The following is a 23,628-nucleotide window of genomic DNA, read 5'->3' as shown; positions in this document are numbered from 1 at the left end:
AATACAAAGATAACGAGGAAGGGGTAGGGGATTGTAGTAATATGGACTGATAACACCATTGCTCGCAATGTACTGTCAGGTTGACATCCACCGTGGTTTCTCCTGGAAACCATCGTAATAAATTCATGGTAAATTTATTAGAATGGGCTAAGTGACCTGACCTCATGCACAGGCATCTTGTCAACCTCCTGATGCTCCACCAGTGTGTACAAGAAAAACAGGTGATAATTTTGATTTTTTTAACTACATAAAATACAAATAAACAAGGATATCGCATAATATATGGGGGGCAACTTACGACGAATGCCATGATAGCATCTATCATGGCATTCGTCGGTCGTAAGTTGCGGCTTCTGAAAAGGGGTTGGATATTGCATCCAACCATTCTGTGTGCAATCTCTAATAATGCTGTAGAAATAGGTATAAACTTAGTTACTTTTAAACATTCCCATTTCGTACACGTTATTTGATTACTGATTAATAGATCAAATAATTGAGAGCTTCCTAAATGACTCGTTTTAGCAAATTCTTTTACTAATCTATATCGAAACGAAGACGTATGCGCTCAGAAAGTGGACAATATAGTCTGCTCTATCCCCCGTTGAGATCCGTTTTATGTTAACTTTTACTCCATTGTTAATCAGTTTTATATATTTTTTTATAGTGGTACCTAAAATAATATAAACAGATATTCATCGGGTGCATATAATATTACCAGTGTAGTGCAAAAATCACATTTTACATCCACGTTATGCAGAAAAAGGTCAGTCAAATGAAAATACGTAAATTGGTTTTTGATCTTTCATTTTTATTATGCTCTATATTACGATTTTTAAAACACTCCATATAACATTAACAACAAAATCATACTGAGACAAGGCAGCCAAATTTAAAATACAATTTTAAATTTAATTTATATTATTTTTTTTGTAACAGGCAAATCTTTTTGATACCAACTACAATTTGTTATCAAATAGAAATATTACAATAACGCACATCCTACTTCTCAATGGTTTTGTCTCGAGTAGCAAAATTTTTAAGTGCTACAATAATATACAGTAAAAGTTCATTAATTAATAATAAAGCCAATTTTATATTATACCTGCCGTGGGGGATTATTACATTATTATACGTATAGGATCACGTGTACATTAATTTATTAAGCTAGAGACGCGCTTTCAGTATCTCTAAGTTTTATAATATTAGATACAAACGAGTGAGATCACTTATTATTTCCACCCTGTATTTATGACTCGTTTAATATAAATCCTATAAATATGATAGTGTAAGGGCACTTTCACACTACATAGTTTAAGTTTAACAGTTTTCACATTTCGGATGGTGGCGCTAACGTCACAAGGGAAACGGTCTCTCCGTTTCCCTTGTGACGTTAGTAGTGAATTTGGTCTCAACTAACGTCACAAGGGAAACGGAGAGACCGTTGATGAACACCGCGACCCTTCCAACACGAGGTCATGTGAAAGCGCCCTAATAACCCCCATAAAGATAATAATTGTAAAATCTATGTATATATTAAAATATTCAAACAAGATCGTATGGAATTTAATACAAACCTTAATTTATGAAAGAGCTTCAATTATTACATCCAATTTATATTTTATTTTCCGCTAACTATATCTTGGGATTTCTTTCAATATATAAAACAAAGGAATTACCACATAAAATTAATATAATCACCGAATCTTACCAGTGGTTGTAACAGGTGTTAAATTTAAAAAGAAATTAGCAAACTGAAGGGTTATTATATTAGCTAAATGGTGAGCACACTTAGGGTGCGTCTATCAAAGTGGTGTTGAATTCAGAAGACTAAAACACATAGAGTTAACCACATAGAAAATTGCAAATTTCTATTAATTAAAAACAAGTCCGAACATTTTACTATTAATATAGAGTTAATTGTTTTCAATCGTAAAAAGGTTATTCAATATGTAATAATAAATATTCATAATAGATTTAATACTTAAACGTTCTTTTTAAGCTACTTTAAGCAACAAATAAACGTTTAATAATATAAAGAAAATAATCCGAATAAATATAATAAAAACTCTAAAAAGTCCGGCCAAATCCGTGCAAATGGTAACACCAGAAACAGAATCTTAAATACAGTACATATAGCTTTTTATACAGCAGTATCATCTTTGAGTATACACGTTAAATAAAGCTATTTGCTACTGGCTCTTTCAGTATTGGAACTATGAAAACAATTATACTGGGATGTTATTGTAGTAATATAATTAAGACCCAATATTAGGTACATTCGAAGTGCAACAATAATTTCTGTAGCTCATACATTCTATTTTTCTATACGTTAGCATTTAGTAAACAAACTTTCTCTAGTTTCTTTAGTGATATTACTTATTTAAAAAAATACATATTCTACACAAAAATTATAGACACAATTCATATTAAAACCTGTTCATTCTAATTTTTTTTTATATAACGATGTTAACTAAATAAGTATAGAGTACGTATAGAGAAAAAGAGGTATTTATGATTATATTTTGTATTTACTTAATAGCAAATTTCGTATGTACTTAACATTTTACTGTGTCCAATAGTCTCAACTCCACAGGAGGTAGATACACTTATCCATTTCATCAACCGGAATGATCGATCTATAATAAATTATTCATATTTACAGTTCCTATAATTGTCGATCTTCTATGTCAATTAAATCAAATCAAATAAATATTTGCAATATGTACCGTTAAAAAAAGCGGCCATTTTAGTGCAATCAGCACAATTCTCTCTCTCCTACCACCTCAAGTGCCTTTTGCAAACTTGACGTCTTGAATGTAAGTTGTTTCAAGAAACATACATTTATATCAACTTGATGAGATACAAATATATATTATTACGTGTTGTCCTAATATAAAATCAGTTACAGTCCTGACTTATAACACTGAGATTAAATGGAATACAGCTGCCTAATAATCGTGTCTTTTGATATTCTATCTACATACATATCTCTCGTAAGCGGGGGCAAGGAAACATTAAAATGTCTAACGGATTGAGCATATAAAGAAATTTCCCGCTTATATACTTCCTACTGTACCACATGGAAACATTTTAAAAATAATTTACATGTACATTCAATTATTTATCTAACTATTCATCAAATAAAATAAATATAGCACACATGTGTTTACATTTGATACTAGTTGCCACACAAATAAATTTCCCGTTAACTTAGAAATATTATAACTCAATTACAACTACAGCCGTATAACAGATTTAACGCAATTAAAAATTTTGTTTTAAACTTATTGAACAAATATAATTAAACAAAAAAATATAACCATTTTTTTAACCAAAAAATCGTAATTGTCTAAAGTATATTATTTTTCTGTTTTATATGGAAAATTTTGAAATTAATTTTTCATACAATTTTTCCAAACAACTAAGCCTACAAAAACAACTTATATGGACTTAGTAATTAAGTTTAAATATACAACTACTTCAAGGGATTGCGTTAATTCTGTTGTTTGTTGTATTTTTTTTTCTTCAGTTGCCTTGTGGATTATAATTTAATAACGTGAGATTGATTCAAACTTTTTGTAATCTAAACTATTAAAAACAATTTCTCGTATTAATCATTAAATGTTCATGGTTAATTAGACTCGAATCTATTAAATAAACAATATTATTATAAAGCTATACACATAAGAATACAAATTAAATCTGTAAATTCAACTACAATAATAAATTGGTTTATTAGCAGCCAGATTTTATCATTTAAAATACATTTTCTTCTCTCTATTTAATTGTAATGAGAAGTCATGATACCATCGTACTTTTTAAAAACATTTAGTGATATTAATATTTCATTATTTTTTTAAAGTAAAACAAGCAAGATCTATAAACGGTGATATATTTAATTTGATCTTGGTATCCAGACTAACAAAATTATTACAAACATTGTGCACCAAACATGAATACATTATTAATTGTTACAAAATAAAACAACTTCCACTTACATATCACGTAGAAAAAATAAATATCTTGTCATGATTCAACATATTAGGACTAAAACAATTTTCCTATTAAATTATGATTAATACTTGACAGTATAATAATAACGAAATATTTTGTACATAAGACAGCCGTGGTCGAATAAAGGTATTATATACCATGCGACTATGTCATACAAACATTACAATATGCATCGAGCGACGTAATACTGAGGTAATATAATGTATCTATCTATACATATGTGGCTCTACATACTTTCCCAGGACAATACCTGGAATCAGTAGTGAGCCACATACAGAAATGGAACGGAAATGTTGAAGAAATAGACACAGAGAAAGAAATACAGATATCGTTAACATGTTAACGGTAAAAACTATTTCTTATAAACATTTAACTGTACTACAATAAAAAGTTTTCATGGTTTTTTTTTCTAATATTCTATATAATAGATATGTTGTGAGTCTTATATTTGATGCTTGTGTATAATATTTATTTACAGTCTGAATAAAGTAACTAAATGTATATAGAGAATAGACCAAGGTATGCCCAAAATCAAACAGAGCAAATTTTGTTACAGACCTAGACTTCATTTCACTGATAGAGAAGGACCACTGTCTATTCTGTGTCACAATATCTCATTAACTCATGTGATTTATGCAAAAACAATATCTTAATTACTTTATGAATATTAAAGAAAGTCGACAGCAATACTTGATCAGTCTAAGATTTAATAAAAAAAAAAATACAATTGATCTAGGGCTCAATTTCATGCCAACAATTGATTGATTGACTGAATTTTTATTTTAACAGGTTAAAATCTATGACAAAGCGAATAAATATGAATCATCAGTTGCAGTGACAATCCGAGTTATATAGCTCGCAATTGCAACTGTTTTATAGTTCATGCATAGCAAAATCGAAAATTTTAATTTGTTTCTATAAGAATTATCAGCAATTATATTACATAATAACAATTTTGTCCATAAATCTCATGAGTCTATTTGATAATATTTAATATGATGCAATAGAAAGCTTGAAATAAGACATCAAATTCTATATTAATTATATTATTTTAAATCTCTGACATTCTTTTTAATTATTATGAAGCACATTAATAATGTTTAAAAGAAATATGTGCAAGGCTCATGATAAGGTTTAGTATTCCAATAACAACTTATGTTAGTCAAAAAGAGAGCATTTATTTATTGGTTTATGGTTTAAATTTGTTTACATGTGTTAATTAAATTACAGGTTAATAAATACATGCGTAGAAAGTTGTCTTTGAAATACCTAAAGCTTCAATCAATAAAATTACATGTTACAAGGTAATATGGTATAAAATAAAATACTACATATATACATTGCATGGTACTGCACACTAAAACACTGGCCATAAAACATAATTAACTTAACATTTAATCTGTCGCATACAATTAAGAAGATTTCAATTACGCACTATGTGTTAGAACGATAAGTACGTGTTTACAATTTTATTGGCTGTGAATAATATCATTATATAATATATTATCCACTTTAATACAGAGAAAAAGCCGTCCACAGAGCTTGTATGATGTATGTTTGGATTTGTAAGAACGAAGAAACTTGTTCAATAGCTCAAATATAACTCCAGTGGCTTTCAAACTATTTCATTTACGCGATCCCACTTTAGATCCCCTAGATCCAAGGCAAAAATTACTATCTTCGTCAGTGATTGAAAACGTATCGCAGTTAATGTAGTAGGCACTTTTTTATGATCGCGGTGTCCTGAGAATTGATTAGTGAGCACATGTGTCGCGGCACAGTTTGAAAACCACTGCTCTAGTGGATATTAAATCTAAGTAACCTACCTAACTCCAGCAGATTCGTGTATAATGTGACACCAACAGACTATATTAATTTTCTGTCAGCATTTGTATCGAGATCCCATTAATTAGTTGCATTTTTTACTAAGAACGTGTTTATACAACAAGTACAGGTCGTGGCGTGAATAAATGAACCAAAATACTACTAAAGGGTCAGTTACACATCATATGGTTAGAATTTTTATGAAGAATTTTTTATGTACTTAATACATCTACCTGTCATTATATTGACTAACTTAAACTAAAACATATTTTTCTTCTGAGTACACTAATTTGATGTTAAGAGATATTTTATAATTAAATTGTAACTAATAATTACATTGCGATACTACACGCTCATTTTATTACATTTATATTAATATTATTATTAATCTGATCATTTTTAAATAATAAAAAAATAAAGTATATCAAAGCCATAAATATTATATTGTTCATGTAACTAATAAGTAAAATATTATTAAATTCTGCTACTTATCTTCATAAAAATTCTAATAACAATTTGTTTTTGTTATTTTGCTAATTTTTTACATTTTTATATTATTTTTTTCGATATGACAGAAATTTTATATTAAGATCGTGTGTAATAATGTATTAGGCTCGAGTGGCACTATTTCATTTTATATTATTTTTTATAATATTTTACCTGTGCATATCAATTTTAAATTGCCTCACTTAAAACTAACACAACTACAATAGCAGCAAATATTTTGTTACCTTACGAATCATTTAATGGTTACATTGCAATGAAAAGTATTAAGTAAGTATATGAACACATCATCTGATATTACTTTTTCTTCCTACGCGACTTCTTAGATTTAGATTGCTTTGAAGAAGGCAGAACAATTTTAGACGTACCCACACCCTTCTTGTCATCCTTGTCACTGTCAGTCGACACCACTGGCGATGTAGCGTCATCGTCTGATGACTTTTCCATTATTTCTGTATCTTTGTCATCCGACTTTGGTTCATCATCTATTACCACTTCTTGTGATGTTATCTTATGACTCTCGATCACGCTAAAACCCTTCTCTCGCTTGGCGGGAACCTTTTCTAAATCAATCAAATTGAAAGTACTTGATTCGATTACTTTTGATGTGGTTTCCTTTATTGATGACAGTATATCATCTATATTGATTTTACAAATCGGACTAGTGATTGAATTGTCGTGGACGTCTAAAAGACTATCTTGCATCACTTCCAACTTAAAGTCATCTAATGCAAAATCCAAGGGCTCTAACGGCGGAAAGTCCTGTAATACTGCATGATGTTCTTCAACAAAGTTAAGCTCAGAGGGTGCGTCGCATTCTGCTACCAAAATATCTGTTCTCTTGCACAATTCATACAGTTTCTCTTGCAATGATACATCTTTGGAAGACTCTATATTGTCATCTAAAAAACACGCTGCATCTCTAAGCTCATCTCTCAGACTGACCACTTGGATTTTTTCTACTTCCAATTTCTTCTCATGAGTTACTTCCAGTTTTTTCTCCGTTTCTTCGACTTTCTTAGTACCTTTGGATGCGGCTATGGAACTCCAAGACTTAACAGGTATCTCACATTCAAAACTTCTTTTATCTACAGGTTGTGGGGACTTCTTTCGTGGTTTACCTCTTGTTATTTGAATTTCTGGAAAATCTTCCTTAGTAGAGTCTATAACGTAAACATCTTTAGTTTCCGTATCTGAGATCCGCTCTGCTGATTTATGTGTTTCAGTATATGGTGAAAGAGATTTGCTTTTCTTCGACTTCGCTGATTCTTTGTTAGTAAAAGAGGTACGTTCAAGGGTTAATTCATCCTTTGCATCCGATTTCAACTTATCTCTCGGTGTTTCTTTAACTTTCACAATCGAACTGAAATCACATAAGTTTCCTAGTTCAGACAGAGAATCATTCTCTTTAATCTGACTATCACATTTATCAATTGCTATTAGGTATTCCTCTTTTCCTACTTCATTTACATTTTCGGTTACTTCCTTTCTTTCTGGGGTCATACTTTTGGAAATACGAGATTTTCTAGGCTTAGGAAGATAAAAACTGGATGAGTTTACATTTTCATAAGGAGTTGAAATTGAAACTAGTTCACCACTAGAAGATTGCTGTTTATCTTCAATAGCATGTATTTCCACAAAACTGTCCTCTTCTACTTTTATTTCGAGATCATCATGAGCTTTTTTAACTTTGCGATTTCTCTTAGACTTGGGTTTTGATTCCTCAGAACTCTTATCACTATCTACAGTTTGCTGACTAATATTTATAATTCCAGGTTTCTGAACATCACTAAGAAGCATATCCCATGCTTGTTCCTCTGTTTTAATATCATGTTCTTTCCAATCCCTGGATTTAACTTGAGGAGTCCCCTTTTTAGAAGGCTTTACTAAAGTAGGATCGAATTGATTTTCCTTAGAGAGCGAATCTTTTTTATCATAGTCATGTTTACTGGATTCACTAGCTTCTTGGTGTAAATTTGCAAACGACTTTGTTTTATATTCTTTACTCTTAACTTCTTTATTTTCTGATATTCCTTTAATATCTCTATGTTTAGTTGGCTCTTTAATTTCTCTTTGTACGCTAGGCTCCTTGTATTCCTTTAGACTCTTAGATTCTTTAATATCTCTCGGTATACTAGTTTCTTTAATTTCCCTCCTTGAAACAGAATCCTTATGTTTTCTAGAATCTGCTCCATCTCTAAATGTGCTACATTCCTTCACTTCTTTTGGCACGCTAGTTTCTTTTATTTCCTTCGTCACGTATGGTTCTTTAATGTTTGTCGGTGTGTTATATTCGTTAGGCATACTGGGCACCTGAATTTCCCAAGGATCATTATTATTCTTAGTTTTGTTTTTTAATTCCATGGTTTCTCTGAATTCTTTATTATCGAAATGATGTCTGTCATTAATGGATTCATTGGATTTTTTATTTTTCCTAAGTTCTTTCGTTTCCTTAACTATCGGTACGCTGGACTCTCTGGTGTCCCTAGATCCACTAACTTTCCTGGATTTCCTGGTTTCCTTCGTTTTATTAAAATCTATAGATTCCCTAAATTCTCTGTTTTCGCTACTGTCTCTGACTTCCCTAGATACACTACGCTGACTAATTTCATCGGGCTCAAACTTCTCGTCATCTATAGGCCCCGATAGCTTAAAACTAACTTCATCGACGCTACACGTCTCACAGGTGGGAGATTTACTAACACTAAGTCGAGCTGCCGACTGAATATCAGCCGACGTGCGGCTCGAATTTGGCAGTGATCGCTGGAGCTCGAGCTCCCGGTCGCGTCTTTCGGGCTCGACGCGCGCCCACGCCGTCGGCGCGTCGGCGGCGGCGGAGAGGGCCGCCGGGATGACGACGTCGGTGGAGAGCGGCTGCGGCGCGGCGGCGGCCAGCGCGGCGCCGTCCGCCGGCAGCGGCTGCACGGGGATGGTGGTGGTGCGCGGCAGCGGGCGCGCCAGCACGTGCGGCTGCGGCGGCAGCGCGGCCGGCGCGCGCACCACGGGCCGGAAGGTGGCCTCGTCGCGGTTGGCGCGCGTGTACAGGTCGGCGTCGAGCGGCGGCGGCGGCGCGGCGGGCGGCGACGCCACCACGCAGCCCTGCGGGCCCACCGCGCGCGCCACCAGCGCCGCCCGCGCGCCCGCGCCGACCCCGCCCGGGCTGCGCTCGCGCGGCCACCCTATACGAAACCGAAGGCAACCGTTACTCTCTCGTACTACACCGGAGGAGATTTAGAAAAAAGCATGACGGTACGCTAGTCGAAAGCCGACGATGGTGTGTTAAATTATGTGCGATGGATGCCTTTGGCTTCGGTATAGGGCCGGCGGCGATTTCGACGCTCGTATGTATGATAATGCTTTCTTCGTAACTCCTCCGCATTGACGAGCTGCGCACTTGCGTTTTCTTAAGATCCGTTCACACGATGATGTTCACATTTTCACTCACGATTCGAAAATGACATGTGCGTGCCGTAAATGTTATTGTTTGTAATGAAATAATGAAAAATATATAATGACGATATATATTAATTTATTTATTTTTATTCTCGAGATTTAAAGCGCAATTTTTTTAAACCGTATATCTAAAAACCCATTATACTTAATAATAAATCTGAAACTCTGATATAACTGACATGTTTTATAGATTTTACTAGTAGGCAAAGACGAGATTTTAGAATAAAGTATAATTAACGTCGTAATGCAATCAAAACAGTTAAATATTTAACGCGACATATTTTTTATTAAGTAAATCAATATTTATGTTTCAGAAAAATTAAATCACTTTAGGCTAATCTGGATGCCGCAAATTACAAATAGTAGAGCATTAAAGTTACCTTGGTCTTCCTTCATGGCTTCAGCCAGGTCCTCGCGCAGCTGCACGTCGCAGACGCCGGTGGGCGCGCCCGCGCTGCCGGCGCCGCTGCGGCTCTCGCTCACCAGCGACTTGCGGCGGGCGCCCTCTAGGGGCGACTGTTCTAGTGAACCTGTACAAAAACATACATATCTATAAACAAGAGAAAAGCATAAATATAAAAATAATATTAGGTGTGGTCTCATATGTGTCTATACCAACCATTGTAATTTAGAATGAAGTTTAATATAGTATATTTACAATAGTTTACTAGTCAAGAATATCCTGCTATACTTTATTAAAAGCCTTGGAAAAATCCGTACAAATGAAATTGTGCATTCTCTGTAATGAAAAAAATCTATGACTATATGTATTACATGCCTGACTTGTCCTCTGGGTTGGTGAAGTCTGCACCATATGTGATAAGACTGACAGACCATAAACAGTAGCTGAGTATAGTATACAATACGTACTGGCTGACCCGGAGTCGACAAGAACCGGCACGAGCGGCCGTACACCGGGCATGTTGACAGGATTGGATCTAGCCACACTCGCAGCACTAGTCTCCACCTCTACAGTCTCCGCCTCTGATAGCGATGAGTTTGACCTGCCGGCAAAAGGGAACATGTACATCATATTTACATATAAAATGTTGCAAGTGAGCAATGTTGAATCACTTACCCAGTGCAGCTGTAAGTTTTGAAAACGAACTGTGGCCCCATCCATAATCGCCGGTGAGGGCCGGCATGGGTGACGATCTCCACTTGCGACAACCATCGTTCTTCTTCGCTCATGCATATATCAGCACATCTCTGCCAAATCACATTTAGATACTATTTACATACCTTTTTAAAATAATAAGTTTTCCTAACAGACAATATACTCTTTTTCATTAATCCTACAAGAATGGTCAGGTAATGATATAATCAAGCAGCAATAGTACCGCAGCTATAGCCCAGAGCAGTTAAATTACTCACCCCATCCACATTCCAAATAACAGGCCATAGTAAAGGTGTATAGAGAATATCAGGGAAGCACTGTCTGGTCAAATGGTAGCAATGGGTTAGACGGCAACTCTGCCATTGTCATCATGACATGTATATGAATTGACATGGTATTTGTCAGTCAGTTGGTTGGATGGAATACTCACCCTGTAGATATGCGGTTGCAGCAGCGGGTTGGAAGGCGGCAGAGGCGCCAGAAGGTCGGCAGCGGCGGTCGGACGCTGTAGCGGCCATTGTGCCACCGGTTCCACCTCCAGCTCGATAGGCGAATCATCGCAGATCTTCTCCTTTGGAATATCTGTACAGACCACTCATTTCACTATTTTCACATGGCTATAGAGACACAATGCTAGAACTTTTACAAAATGTCCAGGATAATAAACGAACAATAAGTCATTGTTGTCACTTCAGCTCACATGGATATTCTTGAAATATAGAGGTTAAATTAAATAACTTTGAACCACAAAATAATTTGCATAGGGAATTCCAGAAGTCCTGTTCTTTTCAATATGCGACTAGGCTCAAAATCACAATTAACTTATTTACTTTTGCCAATGAGTACATAACAACTAATCTTAAATTTTCCGTTCAAGCTCAACTGGACTAAGTCTAAATTAAATATTTAATATAATAAAACTCACTCGAGGCCGCGCGGGGGTGCAACAAAAGATGCAAAAGAGATCCATTAGCGGCCATAAGGTAGAGGGCTGCGACGGGCGCAGGCGTGCGTCCGCTCCCGCTTACGCTACCGCTGCCGCTTATGCACATACCAAAGCGAGCGCGCGCCAGTAACGGCGCGGTGTTGCTATCCTCAGATAGAGACGACAGTCGTTGCCGACCTAACAAGTTAAAAAAATTTCACGTCAAGGAAATATTTGTTATATATATCGAAATATAATGCCGGTGCCTAAAGTAAGAAAGAAAATATGTTTATTATAAAATTAAATTACATTATTTATTGCAATGAATGTAGTAATTATACAGACGGTGATCTACTTAATGGTCGTCCTGACATTCAGTCTATTTGACATGCAACAAAATCTTTTTCTTTCTATATTAATTAATGTCAGCTTAGATAATGAAGAATATCATAATTTTCATTATTTCATTATCATTTTGTACATAAAATAATCTTTCAATGTTTATCATTATATCATACTTGCTGTGCCCGCGGCTTCGTCCTCTTGATATTTTAGCCAATGTTATTCTAACTATATTACTGTAAAGTTTCAACACAATCAAGTTCAGTAGTTTTTGCGTGAAAGAGTAACAGACATCTATACTGACAAACTTTCGCGTTTATAATATTATTAAGATTAAGATGAGATTCGATAACACATACAACTAACAAAAATAAAAAAGTAATTAAAGAAAAAAATATTATGTGCGAGATTCTCATTGCGGAAACAGATTCCAACAAACAATATAATGTGAGTTCAACAATCAGTGCAGAATCTTGTGCGTGGGTCTGTATTGGTATGTATTGACCATGTTGTGTGTCCAACAAATCACCTTACACTAATAGTGATATACTAGAGACAGTCATTAAAACCGGAATAAACCAGTTTGCACTAGCCAACAGATCTATCGCACGTCTGCGTTTGAAGAATTTTAAATGTATTTAGATATTACTAGCTGTTCCCACGACTTCGTCCGCATGGAATTTAACTTTATTTTTCTAAAACAACAGCCTAAAACTAGCCTAAGTTATTCCTTATTACATCAGCTATCTGCCAAAAATCCCGTCAAAATCAGTCCATAGTCGGAATATGGCTCCCTTGGCTACTTTTATTGTTTTTTTATTATGTTGCCTGGGATATTTCCTATGTATTACAGGAATTTGGGTTTTTAGTCAGTAACAGTAACCGTATCGATGTGATCAATCTATCACGTGACGTTAGGGTGTGTACCGACCTGAGCTGGTGCGGGTGATGGTGTGCGTGGGCAGATTAGTGGGCCGCAACTGAGCGAGCGGCGCCGCCCACGTGGGCATCGGGTACGGCGGCAGCCGCGGGTTCGGGAACCACGAGCCCTGTGACGATGACGTCACCTGTGCACAACACACACCATTACTAAGGATTCACCACATAAAACTAAGCCAATATTAAAGTTTTATACTACAACTTTTAAAATTGCAACACAAGTAATATACAATAATCTGTATTATTAGTATAATTTTTGAAGATTAAAGAGTATTATTACACATAACCAACTAGTAATGTTTAACGTTTATCGATTGATTCATCGACGTTAGGTCTTATCATGAAAAATGCGATGTTCAAAAATTTACTTTATTCAAAACTCATCTCTGAAAAGACTTCTGTTTCAGCTTTTTCAATCAGTTGTGTGTTTTATATAAAGAAGTTTTGTCGTTTTGTCTTTTAACAAAAGAACCGAACTGTTATGTATTATGCTGTATATGTTGACCAAGAACAACCATTTTATTATAATTAATTTAATAACAATATATTGATGGAAGAAAGTAAAAAAAAGTTTGGCCGACCGCAATGTTTACAGGGTGGCAAGGAGCATGCGGGCCGCGTGTTGATCATCCCTGTTGTAGATTGTTATATATGTAGATAGTACGTTTAAGATTATTACTAGTGCGTCAAATAATTGTATGATAGGAAGGTATAATATGTGTGTGTGTGTGTGTGTGTGTGGTACCGGGCTGGTGGTGGGCGGCGGCGGGCGGTGGGCGCGCGCGGCGGCGGCGTGTATGGGCAGGCCGGCGGAGCGGTGGAAGCGCGACAGCCGGTTGACGAGCCGCGGCTGCGTGTGCGTGCGCACGCCCGCCGCGCCGCCGTACGGGCTCAGCGCGAACACGTGCGTGGTGCCGCGCAGCGTCGACACCGCCGCCCATCGCGCGTCCCACGATATCGCGATGTCCTGTCGACGGTCGGTCACAGCTTTATAATACAGTCATACGCCAACTCATTGATGGTAGGGAATTGTTTGTAACTGAGTATGTTTTGATTGTGGAATGAAATTTCCTCGCGAGACTACAGTATGGGCTTTTTCATGAAGAGTGTAGAATAGAATAGAAAATCATTTATTCAAATAAACTTACATTGAACCACTTTTGAATAGTCATGGCATTTTTTTTAATCTATCGCTCAATCGGAACAGTGTCTCGTCACAAGAAGAATGAGCAAGAAACTTGTTATGTTGCTCTTTTATATTAAGGTTTTTTAAGCACTACTACTACAACGTCAGCAAACCAGGACACGGTCCGTATTAAGCGGTCTGATAATAAACGATAACCGTAGCCTATGAACGCCTGTAACGCTAGGGGTGTCACGTGCGCGTTGCCGACCCGAAATGTAAGCTTATAATTAAAGTTTTCTCCTTTTGTCACGATATACTGAAGTATTGGACAGTAAGGACATCCTTTAATCTGTTGAAATTATACGAACATGGAATAATAAGTATCTTCAAAGAAAAACAACAATTACATAAATTTAATGGAATTCTAAATAGAAACCAGATATAAGATATGTGTAAGACGGCTATTTGCCAAGGAGTACCTGCACTTTAGCCGTAGTATCACCCCTGTGCAGTATATACAGGTGGTGTACAGATGCGAGGTTGGGCCCACACGGGTGCGGGTTGATCCTGAACACGTGGAAGTCGTGCCCGCGCCGGTCCGCCGTCACCAGCAGCATGCCGCTCGCGTCGAACTTCAGGGCGATGATCGCTTCGGAGTGCGCTATGAAGTGCGCCACGAGCGGATCGTACTGCTCCTCTATGTCTTGACCGTCATCTTCTTCGTTACTCTGTTCACAAATAATGATTTTAAGTAACCAGACGAATCTTGCATTCAGAAGCATAAATATCATTGATAAGGGGCCAGGAGATTGTTAGTAATGTGAACTAGTGACCTTAGCTAGCAATGTACCACGTCAGATTAACCTTCACTCGGTTCCACCTGGAAACAATCATGATAAATTCCTGGTAAATTTATCACGATGGGCTAACTGACCTTACTGAACTGACTCCATGCTCACCCAATCATCCTCTACTAGTGCTACAGCGTATACTTCACTTCAGCGTACGCGCGAAAGTGTGATCACAAAATCCTGGCTTTCACGCACTAATCCAGCAAGCTCCTAATCGCACGTGAAAGAATGTGTCATGTAAAGGCAACTATTGATGGTCGGTGGGTACCTCGATGTCGAGGATGGTGACGACGCCGGGCTGCTGCAGGTCGGCGTGCGGCGGCGACGGCGACTGCGAGGCGGTGCGCCCGCCGGCCAGGCTGTGGGCCACGCTCTCGCCCAGTCCACGAAGACCCTTGCTCAGCGACTTGGCCGCATGCAGCACCGTCGCGGTGTAGCTCGTTACGCCTTCACCTGACGAAGCATACAGCTTTACATACATGTCGCCACTACTTAAAAATACAGTTTTACTGCAAACAACTGAATATTGTTGAGAAATTGAAAAGTAGCTTATATCTTATTCTTAGATTTCCTGAATATACACACAAAATTTAATAGGAAGGAAGAGGATTTATATAATCCTCTCCCCTAAGGATTTAAATCGATCGATTCCCCGTCCAATTCAAAAGAGAATCGAAATATACGACGGCCTGAGCCGAGGTTCAGAATAGAATAGAATAGAAAGCCAGCTGCGGCTAACAGCGTTAGAGTAGTCAAAAAAAAACATAAAAAATAAAAGAATATACAATTACATATAAATTGTGTGTCTGGGTGTGGCGGTGGTAGACTTCCACGATAAACCACTCCCTTGGCCCAAGAATATTTTTTCAGAATTTTTATAGAATGACTTCGAAATAACCTTTCCAATGAAATTATATCCAAGTTTTCCAAATAAAGACATTATATTGGTTTCTAAGTTTAATTCCGTGGTAATAAACATTATTTCATTTTGCATTCATTAATTCAGAATTTTTAACTATTTTTCAGAGTTTTATAATTATTTTTGTAGATATGATACTAATATAGTTATGATTTAAGACGTTTTATTTCAGACACAATATATAATACACAAGTGTTTTACTATTTATTCATGTTTTATTATTTATTTATTCTAGTACAAAAACACCTATTTTAAAAATACATTCTTTGTATTTAATATGGAGATTTTTGACAGAATTGGCAATTCTGATATCAATCACATATCAAGAGACACAATATATAAAGATCAAAACAAAACAAGTAAGCTGAGATACTTTGTTTATAGTACATACAAACTTAGAATCAAAGTATTTGCGAATGACACAAACAAAGAAATATCATCCACATAAAGATACATATTGTTTTGGTTTATTATTTCATTCAGAACTTCCAGACTTAGTCAATTCATTTTAATCTTAAAAACCAAATCCATAGAGGTTAAATACAATAAACAATGCATTTGTTTTCAAGCAACAGGTGCTACGTAATATGCAACAATAGTACCTTATAATTTACTACGCCGCAATTATGTGTAGTATTGAAGCCGAAGCCTAGATATGCGTAGTTACTTTCATAATAAAAATATTATGACATTCTGAGTCACAACTTTACTGTAGGGTCTCAAAAATTGTTCTCCTATACATGGCACATTTTATACATGTTTTAGAACATTTCTTTGGCGAAATGAGTTTGAGACAGATGAAGTTATTTATATAAGTACAATAGCTATTTATATATTCTAGTTAATTTGCTGTTATGTCAAGGAAAAAATATTCTAAGATTAGTTACTAAATATGCTTTGTATGGGTTTATTTCGAATGAAAAGATCTAAAATAAAAAATGAAATCTAATAAATCATACACATTAATAAATTTGTATATTTTGTAGAACATACTTTTTTATCAGGAATTAATATTGAACATAATATACTAATTAATATTATTACTACGCAAATTAAACAAAAAGATTAAAAAAATTAAACAAAAAACAATTAGGGTAATTCTAAGATCCTAGGAACATACTCCAATTTATTCCATCTCCGCCTTCTCCAACCCGCTCATAAAAATATACTTAATACAGCCCTAGTTTCATCAAATAAATTACACACAAATAGACACGTACCAAGTCATAGATAAAAGTTATTGTGCAAAACAGTAACGTACACTCAGTCTAAGGTCAAAGGAGTAGATAAGTCAATACTCGGACTGTGATAATAACAAAATAAATTATGGTTTGTTTACTCGAGCATGTAACCCAAATAGCTCATTAGTTAATTTAAAATGGGAGTGACTGTTAGCTATGGAGATAAATGGACTCATTGCGACCAACGTGCTATATTAGGTCCATGTTCAAAATGTAATCACCATCATGGTTAATTCTCTACGATAGGCTAATTAACCTAACTACATCCTCATAATATCACCCTTCACTAGTACATCTCCAGTACTAGCGAAGAACTAAAAATCTTAGTAAAGATGCGCTATATTTTTGGGGGCATCTGATGTGGACTAATAATCCCATTGCTAGAAATGTACTATGTCAGGTTGACATCGACGCGGTTCCCTCTGAAAACCATCGTGGTAAATTACCATTTGCAAAGATTGACTAACTGAGTTGACTTAATGATCATTTTATCATAGTCCATTGGTCCCAGCGTAAACCATTAGCGTAGATACATCATTCCATTATCACCCTTAAAAAAAGATGCTCAATATCGACAATTCTAATGCTGTCGGCCGTTCTTATCTTTGTGGGTAGATTTTTGTAACTATTTGCACAAAATCTGTTACTTATTCATCACTGTTTTATTTTTTTCGTACATTAAAGAGAGCAAATGTATCTACAATATTTGTATATTGTGCCATATCTCTCAGTAAAGAACTGTGACTATTTATAATTAAAAACATGTTTTATATTACGCTTAAGTCTAATAACCTAAGAACATTCGAAACAGCCTTTGTATATTAGAAATGATTTCTTTGAATAATCAATACGCACGCTGCGACTTTATTTGAACAATAAAAAACTACTATACGATAAAAACAATAATAGAAGTTATATCTTATCATAACAAAGTGATTATTTCTAATGAGGTAATAATTAATACGCTACCTAACTTATAAGAAATACTTGCGTTCGATATACAAATAGTATTATATTTATTATATTTATTAATAAATGTATTAATCATTCACACAAGCCCAATTTATTATAATTATCCATTCAGGTGCATAATTACCAAATAATTTTTTCTTTGTTTTAATACTACGTAATAAAATAAAATTTGTTACTTTAGGTATTTTTATATTTGCAAACATTTTGGCAAAACGTAGAAGAAAAGTTTTCAGTCTCACATACGGTACAGAATACACAAAAGATTTGTCTCTTTCGGAAAACCTATGTAGGTTTTACTGATAAAGGAAACCAGGGAATTATCGTAAGATGTATATATTATATAAAGAAACACTACTAACTAGGGTCAGGAAGGGGAACCGAAAGGAACCATTGAAAGAAGTGACAATTTAGAACAAACTAAATAAGTGGCCTGTATTCCACACTCTTCATGTTAAGAAGACATTAAATCAGTCCTACAGATATACTGATTTTCTGTCCAAGGCAGAATTTAATAGCAGGCTTCAAAAGCAGATGAGTATAATATAATAGATTTTATTGCAAACCTGTTTTTTATGTACTTAGTAAATAGCAACATTACGGCGTCATGTGACGGTCGTGGTATCCCTCATTCATTACCATTTCAAAGGACTAAGATATCAGGATTCCGTATGTAATTTTAGTCCCAAATCTCATCCTTAAATCAAACCAGCTTAAAAAACAAGCTCCTTGGTGGGCAACATAAGTGAGATAGAAGTGCCCATGCAGACGATATGAAATTTAACTTTTATTTGAAGAACATTTAAGATTATGATAATATGTCCAGGTAGTAATATTATTGGCAAGTGTTTAATTGCCATTACGGTAATATATTTAAAATTTGTCGATAAATTATATGGGCAAATTTTGAATATGTTATTGTACAATCTCGAAAAAACTATGTGTTGTATATTATGTTTTATGCTGATTATTTATGTGGAGCATTATAACCCATATACAAATTCTTACCTTCACATCCTCCACTGCTCCTTTTTGACTGGTTCAGCTTTTTGTCAGCATAAGCCAGCCAGCGTTCTCCAAGCGCCAGTGGGTTGATAGGCGCAGTCCCGCCAAGGGGGCATGGGCAAGGGTAACATGTGGTGACTGTCATTCTGTCTTCTAACGTCGCCGCGTCGAAGACAGCAAAGCGCTCAGAGAAAGATACCACCACGGAGCGCTTATTCGCTAGTACGTCGAGTATGGGATTCTTGAACTTTATGCTCTTCACCTGTCGAACAATAGGTGATAAGAATGGGTTTACCTATTATTTATGAAATAGAAATAATATTTATTCATATAGAGAAATTGAGTGTTGCTCTTTTAAATAAATATTGTTCAAATCTGACAAATAGTGTATTGTGATTCTTCTTATACCTGCTATTATAGTACGATCAAAGTGATGCATTTTTTTTTAATTTTTATCTCTGAGGAGACTTCTATAAAAATTATGCAATGCAAAGTTTAAATAAATACATTGATTTATTTAAACTTTGCATTGCATAATTTTACAGAAAGCAGTTAGTAGCCAGGTATTATTCAAAGTAGATCAATTATAGACCCAGTTGAGCACAGCTTCCGCTTGCTGTGCCCAACTGGGTCTATAATTGATCTACTACTTTCTAGTAGAAAGAAGGATGAGTTCTATTTTATATAATTATATAAAATTGTATATATAAATAATAATAATAACAAACAAAACAGTGTTAGCTTTTGTATCAACAATAAAATTATTAAATATCAATATCATCAATATGAATGTTTATCTATAAAATCAATTTACAGATTTCTCTATGATAGAAAATATAGATTCAGATATCAAGAAAGGATATAATATTAATAGATTTTTAAATCCTAATATAATAAATGCAAAAGTACTTTTTTTTGTTTGTTTTGTGTAACAAAGCACTTGGGACATAGGCTTATTTTTAATTTGGTCAATCAATAGCAGGCAGCCAAAAAGCACATGCTTTGGGCAATCATGACTAAGTATGACTTCAAAATGTTTTTAAAACAAATATACACTAGCCATTACAGTTTTCTCATAATAATATGTAGCCATTTTATTATGAGAAAACTGAACTCAAATTGAGAAATTCTTGAACAGTTTAAAAGGTACATAAAATTATTCTAGATTGAATATTAATATATGTACTAGAATTACATCATAAACTTACCTGTTCACCTCCCCTAATGGATATAAAACTGAGCGAGCAGAAAGTTGGTCCAGGGCTTGCAGAGTCACACAAAGCGATAAGGGGCCTCTTCGATGCGAAGCAGTCGCCGTGCTGCGGTGTAGGCAGTATACGGAGCACCCTAACTGTGCCTTGTCTCCATGATAACACCTCCTGGGCCTCGCCGCTGGGCGAGATCAGCCACACTTGGACCCCAGACCCATAGCCCAGGATAAGCAACAAGGGAGATATGTCATTGTCGCCGTCCCCTTCCGGTGTAGGTTCATTTATGTCGGCTGTCTCGAATCTACAACCAAATTAAGTTCTTTATTATTCAATAATAGAATAATAATATAATAAAAAATATCATATAAGTTACAATGATTGCAATGAGAAAATGGCTTAAATTTAGATCTACATTAAATTAATTCTGACTTTTACATGTTAACTATTTGAAATGAATATATTTTGATAGACATGAATATCTTGTTTAACTTTTATTGTATTTTAGTTATAATTTTAAGTATAAATATACAATGAATTTAGGGAGGGAAAGACCAAGGCCCAGTTACTTCAAGAAAATTAAAAATAAAATGGGTGTTGTGTTGTATCAACATTTAAAGAGGATGTTGGAAGATTCTGGGAAGTGGTAAAAGCTCCACCGAAAAGTGTGGCTCTTAAATATGAATGAATTTAATAGATATAAAAAGTCAGTGCCCTTTTTCACAGTATCCAATATTATTAAGGCTAAACCTTGAGGCTTTGAAAAATGTAACAAACACATACCTCGCCCATTGGATGACATCCTTGGGGTCGACAGCCGATGAAGAAGAGAGTGTGACGTCATTGATGAACCCGGAGACGGTATCAATGATGCTGCGGTCGCTCGGCGGCTGCGATGGCACCGTAAGGGGCCCGCCAGAGCGCACATGACGCGGCGACTCCGCTGACATTATGTCCTAATGTCGCCTGTAAATTGTGAGCAACAATTATTGATCAAGCTTGCAATTTTAAATTGAGTGCAAATAATGTCTAATAAAAAATAGTCCATTCACACAGCGCTGTTTTATTCCAAGTTAAGCAAAGCTTATGTTATGGGTACTAAATAACTGATGCAAAAACTTATATATATTTGTTCAAATACATAAATAATATACATAGACACCAATACAGATACACCCAGGGTGACACCAACATTCATACTCATGAATACAAATGTTTATACCATATGAGGAATTGAAACCACAACCATATGAAGGAAGGTGGTGCTAGATCACTAGACCAAAGAGGCCCTTAAAAAATAAATGATAATAATAAAGATAGTTACATGATGAGAGTAATATGTATGACTTATTTACACCAATGGAATTCTTATCCATACTACTAATAGAAATATATCAGAAGAAAGGTATGTCTATTTATATGTTGATTACTTTTTGAAAACTAAACAGCCAGATGCATCTTATTTTAATGATGTACTATGTCAGGTCAATCTCGATATAGTCACTCTTGGAAACTATTGTGGTTAATGCTTAGAATATCTGCCAGTGTCAATAAAATCTAAATAAGCTGATAATTCACAGAATAAGAGAGTAGTTATCAAATAAGACAATCAGACTGCCAGACAGACTGTAAATTTATTAATATGGATAATTTTATTTCTTATGTTAAACTTTATCACTGTGGACTAGACATAAGAAATAGTAATTGTATTACCCTAAATACTTATATATTTAAAATTTTATTATATTGCAATAAATGAAAATTGATATTTAAATAATAAATTCTTTGTTTACTATGTACTCATAGGCAGAAATTTATTGTTAGGTTCTGTTACAATCTTCATGACTTTAAATTATTCGATGTTTGATTATATTATTAACAAAGTAAATTGACCAATCCAATCATGATAAGTTTGTTCTTTTTTAAATATAATTTACATTATTGATGTCATATTTGGTATAATATTTATTACAGTACCTCTAGGACATCAATAAACAAAAGATCAAGGTTTGAACAAAACTGTTAATAAACAATGAATCACCATGAACAAATTAAGATATCATTATGCAAATTTAAAGTAGTAACCCTGACCAAGAGATATAGAAAGCTAAATGGAGTCATAAAAACATTACCCGCGCGTTATTTTCAGAATAAAAAAATAAGCTACTTGAAATTACTATTCCGTACACAATGATATTATTGATTACATAATTAACAAAAACAATGTTATTTACGCATCGAAAGTTCCATAATAATATGTTTGAACACATGAAACTTCCAACAAAATATTTTGTTATTATGAAACAGCTGGCCAATGTACACAAGTAGGTACCTACGTTTTCTAGCAATACAAGGGGACCGAGGACAAAGGAAATCGATTCAAATTCTACCATCGTTTTATACCCAAGGAAACCTTCCAATGACTCTTTCTACGCTAACTATATTATAATTTACACATTACCTTTCATACTCACCTTGTTTATGAGAATAATCCTCATTTTAAGTCCATTTTCAAGTAAAAATGCAACTGCGTCGTTATTACTGGCAGCGAAACAATGACGTCACACAAATTAAAATATAAACCCTAATCAAACATATTTCTCACACACTCTCAATTTACAGTATTAGTGATGAATGCTCATTATTAAATAGATTGAAAATAAATTAAATTTATATACAAAATATACACGAATTCACGAAACAGATGATTTGAATGACAATACTGGACGCTCACTTGTTCATTTTCTGTGTGCGTTACGTTATCTCTATACACAGTAAACATAAACAATGCAATCGACGCACACATCGACAGTAGTAAAGGAGTGTGGAAAAACACAATTTAAAAGATTACAAATTGAAAAGACAGCCTTATTAGGTAGTTACCTAACTGTCTTTTTTATAAAACTATAGGACCATTATTTATTATTGTTACATCAAATATTGCTACAGTGTAACAAATAGTAAAATTTAGAGCACTTTCATTGTATAGACCTATTCATAAATTTTATATTTCAATTATTACTCCATATAACAAGTCATTATTAGACTATTTTTTACCGTATTAGGACCCATACGTGCGAATTTAGTTATGTATATATACATATATAGGTATACAAATACTACTATTACGCATTTTTTTGGGAGTGCGTATATATAGATCTGTTATTTTATTGTGAAATATATAGAAGTCA

The 23,628-nt window shown here is 34.7% G+C and overlaps 1 protein-coding gene across 1 annotated transcript; it reads right to left on the bottom strand.

Annotated features, from left to right (window-relative positions):
* Positions 1 to 2,555: 2,555 nt before the first annotated feature.
* On the bottom strand, positions 2,556 to 23,171 carry LOC131853246 (uncharacterized). The gene is made up of 14 exons (XM_059204088.1): positions 22,912 to 23,171; positions 21,221 to 21,403; positions 20,438 to 20,741; positions 19,233 to 19,491; positions 15,364 to 15,548; positions 14,724 to 14,972; positions 13,864 to 14,085; positions 13,111 to 13,246; positions 11,838 to 12,035; positions 11,343 to 11,494; positions 10,874 to 11,004; positions 10,666 to 10,799; positions 10,176 to 10,325; positions 2,556 to 9,521 (listed from the first exon to the last, which is right to left on the bottom strand). The coding sequence occupies exons 2-14, from the start codon at positions 21,385 to 21,387 to the stop codon at positions 6,640 to 6,642; spliced, it is 5,169 nt and encodes a 1,722-aa protein (XP_059060071.1). The 5' UTR covers positions 21,388 to 21,403; positions 22,912 to 23,171; the 3' UTR covers positions 2,556 to 6,639.
* Positions 23,172 to 23,628: the final 457 nt, after the last annotated feature.

This window comes from Achroia grisella, unplaced genomic scaffold (assembly GCF_030625045.1).
Source record: "Achroia grisella isolate CSIRO2021 unplaced genomic scaffold, CSIRO_AGI_Agris_v1 utg900, whole genome shotgun sequence".
NCBI lineage: Eukaryota > Metazoa > Arthropoda > Insecta > Lepidoptera > Pyralidae > Achroia > Achroia grisella.
The sequence above is the reverse complement of the archived record's forward strand: the minus strand, read 5'-3'. Positions and strand labels throughout refer to the sequence as shown.

Bases quoted from the DNA above. Each gene is read 5' to 3' on its own strand.
- LOC131853246 (XM_059204088.1), bottom strand. From the start codon at position 21,387: ATGTCAGCGGAGTCGCCGCGTCATGTGCGCTCTGGCGGGCCCCTTACG. The intron at 19,492-20,437 runs GTAAGTTTATGA...ATTGTTCGACAG, and splicing joins CCATTAGGGGAGGTGAACAG to GTGAAGAGCATAAAGTTCAA. The intron at 13,247-13,863 runs GTACCACACACA...TGTTGTGCACAG, and splicing joins CGCCGCCCACCACCAGCCCG to GTGACGTCATCGTCACAGGG.